The 8,287-nt window shown below is 62.3% G+C and overlaps 1 protein-coding gene across 1 annotated transcript; it reads right to left on the bottom strand.

The window, feature by feature from the left end:
• Nucleotides 1-1,957: 1,957 nt before the first annotated feature.
• NOC4L (nucleolar complex associated 4 homolog) lies at nucleotides 1,958-8,246 on the bottom strand. The gene is made up of 15 exons (XM_025402454.1): nucleotides 8,075-8,246; nucleotides 7,704-7,824; nucleotides 6,962-7,068; nucleotides 5,248-5,355; nucleotides 4,834-4,983; nucleotides 4,630-4,729; nucleotides 4,503-4,537; nucleotides 3,944-3,994; nucleotides 3,741-3,852; nucleotides 3,348-3,408; nucleotides 3,023-3,133; nucleotides 2,747-2,907; nucleotides 2,563-2,645; nucleotides 2,186-2,299; nucleotides 1,958-2,100 (listed from the first exon to the last, which is right to left on the bottom strand). Exons 1-15 carry the CDS (start codon nucleotides 8,189-8,191, stop codon nucleotides 1,981-1,983), a joined length of 1,551 nt encoding a protein of 516 aa, XP_025258239.1. The 5' UTR covers nucleotides 8,192-8,246; the 3' UTR covers nucleotides 1,958-1,980.
• Nucleotides 8,247-8,287: the final 41 nt, after the last annotated feature.

The raw sequence follows: 8,287 nt of genomic DNA, 5'->3' as shown, positions 1-8,287 counted from the left end.
CCTTAGCTTGCAGACGCCACCATCCCCTATCCCATTCCCACGATGCTCTCCCTCCTCCAGCCTGTGTCCAGGTTGACCCCAGCTACATGGACCCCACCCTACAGGATCCAAGCCTTGATGACCTCTGTAACGACCCCATCTCCAGATGACATCCCACTCCGAGGCCCTGGGACCCCACCCTACAGGATCCAAGCCTTGATGACCTCTGTAACAACCCCATCTCCCCAGATGACATCCCACTCTGAGGCCCTGAGGGCTAGGACTTCAGTGCATCTTCTGGGGGCCCCAGCTCAGCCCATAGCAGACTGAGCCTGGAGTGTCTGCCTCCAGCAAGGTGCTTTCACTCCTGCAGCTGACTCTTCCTGGTCTCGCCCGTCATCCGAGATGGGCCTAACAGCCCAACACAAACCCCTCATGATGTCAGGAGGGAGGCCCTGGCCGAGTCCAAGTGGGAAAGGCTGTAGAGCCTGGCAAGGCGAACCTGGCGGGGCAGCTTGGGGAGCGCCCCAGCCCAGGCAAGGCTGCAGCGGCCTCTGGTGGCCGCACAGGCTCAGGACACCAGCGCCTACAGCCCAGCCCGGCCCCAGCAGCTCTGGGAGGGTGGGGAGAGAGCATACTGGGTGTGACAGGCTGCCCAGGGCACAGCAAGAGGCCGGGCCCTGTCTGCCGCGCTGCAGCCTGAACGCTGAGGGGCTCGGGCAGGACAGTCTGTGGAGAGTGGGGAAGGAGGGGTCCCCGTGCAGGACTACTACACACAGGGTACCAGGGAAGGCCTCCCGGGGGCAGGGAAGGGGTGTTCAAACCGGGGCAACGCAGGGAAATGCAGCAGAGGCCACAGCTGCGGCTGGTGTGAAGGCCCTGGGGCAGGAGCTGGTTCACTTGAGGAGCCCGCTGGGGCAGAGGGAAGCAGCCGGGGGATGCTGGGAGCAAGGGCACCATCTCCACCGTCACTCTGCTCCCCAAACCCCCGCTGGGCACACGGAGGTTTCCCAGCCAATGCTGGGCCAACAGGGTGCCCCCCTCAAGTGGGAGCCGAGGCACTCCCCACCCTCCCCAGCCACGCCCACGCCCATGCCCACCAAGCTCCGTTCCAGTGCCCTGTGCCACTCTCTGTCCTCGAATAAACACACTGAAAAGGAAACTGGGGGTCCCCGTGTAGACAGAAAACCTGGTTTGTTTGGTACAAATTGGGTCCCCTGAATATAAACACCCCAATAACAAGGCTGTGCTACAACTGGACCAGGGCCTCCCATGGCGGGAAAACTCCGCTGCAGCTGGACCAGGGCCTCCCACGGCGGGAAAACTCCGCTACAGCTGGACCAGGGCCTCCCAATGGGGGGAAACTCCAGAGGGGCCCAGGTACTGCCTGTAACTCTATGCAGCATCCACCCGGGGCCTCACGGGACTCCCAGAACAAAGGCGGGATCAGCAGGACACAACCAGGGTGGGACGTTGACACAGAAACCCCCGACTCACGTCATCCCCCACTGACACCAACCCCCCCATTCACACAAACACCCCCTACTCACAACCAAAGTCCCCCCAGTCACACGGACCCCCTACTCACACCACCACCCCCCCACTCCCACACACATCATACATACCTGTACATACCACCACACCCACCTCCCGCCACAACTGACCCAGGCAGAGAGAACCCCCCAGCTCCCTCCCAGGTGTCTGGATTGTAACCTCAGCAGAGGCCCCGAGCTCTGCAACAGTGAGGTCACTGCGGCCCGGGGAGTGAGGGAGGCTGGGTGACCCGTGACACTGGTGGGCCAGAGGCCCTGGGAAAGACCACGCCTCAGGTTCCCCACCATGCCGTCCCAGGCTGCGGAGGAGGCAGGGGCCTCGCTTTGCCATGTGCCTGGTGGGCTCAGGTGGATGTGAGGCTCTCGGACTGGCAGAGGCATCCAGCCGCCCCTGTCCACACTCCGAGCCGCTCTCCTGCAAAATCATTTATTCACAGGTGGGCCGGTGTCAGCTGAGTGTGAAGTGCTGGGCACAAAGTTCCCCCGGCCGTCCCAGCAGTCCCTGGGCTGGGATAAACTCCAGCGGCACTGGCTCGGACCCCTTCTTCTTCAGGTCCCGCTCAAAGATCTGCAAAGGACAAAGGACGGTGGCTCTCAGGCTTGGCTCAGCGCCCTGGGGCCCAGGCCCTCGCACCCTGGCCCCAGTCCCATACCTCATAGGCCGTGAGTTCCAGCAGCGGCGCAATGCTGACCTCGGGCACGGATAAGGCCTGGTTGATGACGCTGGCGGCTTTGGACACCTCAGGATGGTAGTGGCGCTGGAGGGCCTGGGGTAGCAGGGCTGTCAAGGGGCAGCTACCCCAGGCCCCCGCCCTGTGCCCCCAGCCACCACCTCCCTGTGCTCCTAACCAGAGTGGGCGGGGTGGGGGCAGAGCCAAGGAAGAAGGCCAAGCACCAAGCACCCACAAACCCTGGTGGCCAGTGGGGGACACGGCACGAGGCTATGCGGGAGGTGGCATGGGGAGCTGGGCTTTCTAAGGGGCCAAAGGATGGCTCAGGAGGCCCCAAGGTGTGGCAGCAGCACCCTCACCTGAAGCTCCCACAGGGAGCTCTCCAAGGCCCGGCTCTGGGCTGGGTCCTTCTCTCCGGGGTCGTAGGGGTCGGCGTCCAGCTCTAGGAATGAGAAGCGGACCCTCATTTGCTGTCCACCTCTCCAGGGAACCAGGCACCCCTGCCACAGGTCCAGCCCAGCCTCCGAGAGCCCCGCGACTCACCAGGGCCGTGTGGGCGGTGCACGAGGACCCGGCAGGCGGGGTGCCGGCGCAGCAGGTTACAGATGAAAGGCAGGACCATGAGCAGGGCCTCGGGGGGAGCCGTCAGGGCCAGGCGGGCCAGGCGCTTGGCGAAGGCGGCCACCAGGTAGGCAGGGAGGTGGCTGGGCAGGGCAGTGGTTGTGAGACAGGGCCTGGACTGCTAGCCCCCACCACCCTCCCCTGGCCCCAGGCTGCAGAAGCACAGAGCGGGGCAGAGCCAGGTGCTCTGGTACTCACGAAGAGGACAGAAAGAGGTCGGCCAGGTGGAAGAAACGGGCCCGGTACTTGACGTGAAAGACGGAAGGGTCCAGAAGGCCGTAGAGCTTCCGGTAGAAGTCGGGGTACTCCCTGTGGGCCGGCGGGGAAGGAGCAGTGGATGGAGCAGGGCCCGGGAACTGAGGCCTCCAAGGCCAGGGTCTCACTCGGCACCCCTTCCTCCCGCCCAGGGGCTCCAATGCCACGGCCTGTGAGAAGAGCGGGGACCCCGTGGGGCAGGGTGGGAAGGGGACAGGTAAGCAGGGCTGGACAGACGGGGAAGACCTGCACCCCTGGAGACACTCACAGGTTGTGTTTGTGAATCAAGATGAACAGCCCATTCAAGGCCAAGAGGCTGAGGGCCCCACCTGCAGACAGACACACACACGCTGGAGCTGCAGTGACCTCGCTCCCACCCCACTCCCTGCCCACGCTGAGCGTAAGCTGTGGAGTGTGACCCTGCCCCTGCTGTCCCCTCCCACAGCCCCCACGGACACAAAGCTGGAGACCACATGCAGGGCAGGGGAGTAGGGGGTGGAGGCTGCAGGGTTGGGGAAGAGGTGCTGTGGGGTAGGAATTGGGGGGTTGGGGGTATGGGAGGCGCTGCTCCTGGCGTGAGTGAGGTGGCGGCGTGTGAGTGAGGCAGCCGCACTCACCGAGGGGGGTTGGGGTGTGGTGTGAACCAGGCAGCCGCACTCACCGAGGTCACAGGCGCGGGTGAGGAAGTCGATCATGAGCGTGGGCTGGGCCAGCTGCGGCAGGATGGCGTCGTGCGTGATCAGCAGCACCTTCTTGTAGAGGCTGAGGGGCAGCTGGGCGAGGGCCGGCAGGTCAGGGTGAGGCCTCCACCCTTGGGGACACCCAGGTGCTGCCCCCGCCCTCACCAACCAGCCTGGCCCCTACCTTGTGCTTGAGGAAGCTGAGCCACATAGTCTGGAAAGCCTTCCTGTGTTCCTGCAACAGGGTCCAGACTGTACTTGCTGCGCTCCTGACCCCAGACCCAGAGCCCAGGCAGCGGCCAGGGCACACCGAAGCCCAGCCCTGAGCCAACGCAAGCCCGCTCTCCACTCTTCTGACCCCGCCCTCCCTCTAACTGTCACCATTCAAGTCAGGAGCACCTCGCCCTCAAGGCTGGGGTCTCAGAACAGCCAGGAAAGAAGCCTTGGCAAGACGAGGGCCAAGAGGGGGGCTGCGCCCAACACAGCCCGCGGGGCCCACGGATGGCACCAGAGCCTTCAGATTCCGAGAGGCGGTGGTGGCCTCTGACCCAAAGGAGGGCCCCGAGTTCACAGGCCTTGTCACCTCCCACACTTCTTTGAGTGACCCGGTGGCCGTGCGAGCTGCCAACTGTACCCTGGGAGTTTCCTCGTGAGGAAGGCGGCAGCCTGCACGGGGTCTCACACACACCCCACACGCACCCTGCAAGCCCAGGAGGGTGCCCGGCTCTCCGGAGGCCACTCACCTTCAGGTGAGCAACCTTCCAGGTGTCCCACAGCTCTACAGGGAAAGCGAGAACAAAGGTCACCTGACCCGCGGGGGAGGCAGACCAAGGCCCAGCCCTGTCCGCCCCTGGCCCTCAGTACCCTCACCCGTGCGCTTCACATAGAAGCTGGAGACGGTGGGCTCCTGGCGGGGCAGGCTCACGGCAGACAGTAGTGTGAAGGTGTTGTTCCAGAAGGCGAGGGGCACCTGCGGAGCCGGACCTGAGTGCCTGAGCGCCTGGATGCCACCCCCCAGCCCCTGCCTCCCCGGGAGGCACCAGCATGATGCTGGTGACAGGCCCCGTCGCTCACCTCGGGGTGCTGGCCAGTGACCCGGGCCACGGCCTCCACGGCCGCCTGCATGGTGTGGTAGCGGGTGTCGTCATAGTCCAGGTACTCCCGGAACTGGGACAGGAGCAGGCTCTGGTCCTCCTCAGGAGAAAGCAGGCCTCCCACCACCAACTGGGGGCAAGGACCAGTGAGCAGCCCTGTCCGGCCCAGCACAGGCCAGCACAGCCCAGGCAGGCAGCCCCACCCCACCAAGGCCCCTACTCAGCCTCCTCCTGGTTGGGTGGGCCATGAGAGGCACCCCACATGCACAGGAGCCGCAGGAGGGTACCAGCCAACAGCCAGGCTCAGCTCAGCAGGCCCCGCCCCGACTACAGGGCCACCCTGGGCTCTGGCCAGGCAGCCGGGCCCTCTGGGACCCCCCAGCCAGGCCCTCACCTTGAAGAGCTCTCGGGGAAACAGGTAGTTGCCTTCCCACTTGGGCTTCTCCAGGGGATGTGCTCCTTCCAGCTGCACGAACTTCATGAGTGCACTGAGGGCCAGCTCCTGGGAAGGGGCAGTGCAGGGGGACTGTGATGTCCTCACCCCAGATGGGCCCAGAGCTCGGCCCAGTCAGGGAGCCCCTCACAACCAGGCCCAGAGCTGAGAAAAGGGCGTCCTGGCCTTCTCTTGTTCCACACGCCACCAGATGGCACTCCGGGCTTCCGTGTCCCACCCACGACGTGGGCATGACAAGATCTTGAGTTAAAGAAATCCAGTGCTCGAGAGAGTCTGGCCAGGGAAAGGCACACAGCCCAGGTCTGCTTTATGGCCACCTGACTGCTCTCTCATCACCTGTATCACAGGAATGCCACCATAACCCTTGGGCACAGCTGTGAAAACAGGGGTGTGACGCCAGAATGCTGCCCAACTCAGATTCAGGCTCAGAAGCTCTCATCTCAGGGTGGCAAACTCAGTACTTTCAGGTCCCAGGCAGATGACACCACAAAGCAAAAGAGCCACGTGTGGGATGACAGGAGCAGGCGCCTGTCTCAGAGCTGTCCCTGACTCTCCCTCCAGCCAATTACAGCTATGAACAAACTTAGACCCCAGTGTTGACAGAACTGATTATTTCTTTGTGAAAAGCAGGACGCTGGTTATTTTCATGTAGTATCTCCCCAGCTTTTACAAGTCTGCAATTCGACTATAACTAGAGACAGATGCGTCGGCAAAGACGTGGAGTATGGAACGCTCATACTCCCCCAGCGGGAGTGTAAGATGGCGCAGCTACTGTGGAAAACAGTCTTGCAGTTCCTCAGACATTAGAAACAGAACTGTCGTGTGGCCCTGTAATTCCACTGATGAGGCACATTCAAGCAAAACAAACATGTTCACACAAAAGTTTGTACACGAACGTTCACAGTCCACTGTTCTTAACAGCCACAGGTGGAAACGACCCAAATGCCCAGCAACGCACGCGCAGCTGACGGGCGCGTGCTGCACGACGGGACGCCGCTCAGCCGCAGGGAGGAACCAGCCTCGAACACACCGACAAGTGGAAGCCACATACCACATGCTCCCCCTTGTGACGAGCGTCTAGAGAAAGCAAACCCACTGACCCAGAAACTAGATGAGTGGGTGTCTGGGGGTTGGTGTGGAACGGGGTGGGATATGGCAGCGATGTTAACTGGTACAGGATTTCTTTTTGGGGCGATGAAGATGTTCTGGGATAGTGGTAACCACTGCACAACTGTGAACACAGTAACAAACGCTAACTTGTCAATTTTAAATGGTAAACTGTGCATCACTTATTCCTCAATACAGATTTTAAAAAAGCTCGCAATGCATTCCCATGGCTGCAGACCACAGTGTGGGCTGAGCAAACACAGCTGTGGACTGGCACGAGGCTTGATGTGTGTGCTGTATGCAACAGAGATGCCCGTCGATGCCTCTGGAGGTGAACGCGGGTTCTGCCTCTTCAATATTCAGTACAAGACTTGATAGCCATGTTTGTAAACGGGGCTGAACGCCCGCAAGGTGACGCTCCCATGAGCCAAAGAAAGGAAGCAGCTTTCCCTGGACAATTGTGGGAGCCCCAGACCTCTGATTTGTGGATAGCCTGGGAGTGGCAGTGCAGGAGATGGACACGGATGAGTGCGGCCCAATGACCCACCTTGACCTGAAAGGAGGGGTGGCCCAGAAGCTCTCCCAAGCGGTTACCGCAGCTGTGATAGCGATGTCTCATCCATACTTTGTACTTCCGTGCGGCTCCCCGGGACCCTGCAGACAGGTTAAGGCGGTCAGTGATAGCAGTATCTCGTCCACACCTTGTACTTCCATGCGGCTCCCCGGCACCCTGCAGACAGGTTAGGGGGCTCAGCCCACATATGCCACTTTGGGCCCCGCCCAAAGTCTCAGGCCTGGCTCCACCCTCCCACTGTCTTCTACTCAGCCTCCACAGGTGCAAACAGGTCGCTATGGCCCCCAGACCTGTGCTGGGACCTGCAGGTTCCCTGAGCCCTGCAAACAGGAAGAGCAGCTCCTACCCCAAGACTGCCTCACACAAGCTGCCAGGGGCAAGATCCACATCTCCTCACTTTACTCCAAGACCCCATGTCCCCAGAATGGGGACATAAAGGAAGTTCCGAGTTTAAGTGACCATGTCACAATCAACATAAAATTACAAAATGGGTGCAAAACACACAGACAAAAAGTCGTACCTCGTCCAATGTTCATCTAAACCCAGCTACATAGTATCCATATCACCCCTGCATCCATCCTCCGCGGGAGCTTGGTGTGTCCTCCCACCAGCCTGCACGGTCTGTGACAGGGTTGGGGGCGCTCATCCCACGGTGACAAACCTCCCTCCGACCCACGGAAAAAGAAGAGCAGCCCCGGGGCCCTCCAGGGCTCACCTGTCATGACCATCTCCTCAGAAGGCAGCTGGCCCACAAACAGCTCTCCCCGCTCCAGCAAGGCCCCAAAAAGACGGCTGCACGTGCGGACTGCTTCCTGGATCTCCTCCTGGTCCTCAGACTGCAGGAGAGGCGGCGGCGGGGTGCCCAGCCGGGAACTGTCACCTTCGCCCCTGCCTCGGCCGCCCCCCACCCCTGCTCCCTTCCCCCTCGGGGCGCCAGCCCCGTCACCCCCGACCCGTGATCCACACGCCTCCCACCCTGACCCTCCAACGCCATCTCTGAACCTCCTAGGGCCCTGCCGCCGCAGCCCCCCGTTCAAGTCCCGCTCCCGGGCCGCGACCCCGGCCCTGCGACGCCGCCGGGCCCACCTGCAGCACGGCCAGGATGTCGAACACGGCGTTGGCCTCACTCCGGCTGGCCAGTACCGCCTCCAGCCTGCGGCCCAGCGCCCGGCGAACGCCCGCGGCGCCCGGCTCCCGCTCCATGCCGCCGCCAACACGGCAAAACGCGGTACCCAGCCGCCGGCGCTCCCTTGACGTCACCACTGCGCGTAGAATCTGACGTCATCTCTACGCGCCGTA

Source organism: Theropithecus gelada, chromosome 11, assembly GCF_003255815.1.
Source record: "Theropithecus gelada isolate Dixy chromosome 11, Tgel_1.0, whole genome shotgun sequence".
NCBI classification, from domain to species: Eukaryota; Metazoa; Chordata; class Mammalia; order Primates; family Cercopithecidae; genus Theropithecus; species Theropithecus gelada.
Note: the sequence above shows the minus strand (reverse complement) of the source record. Positions and strands in the feature narration are given on the sequence as shown.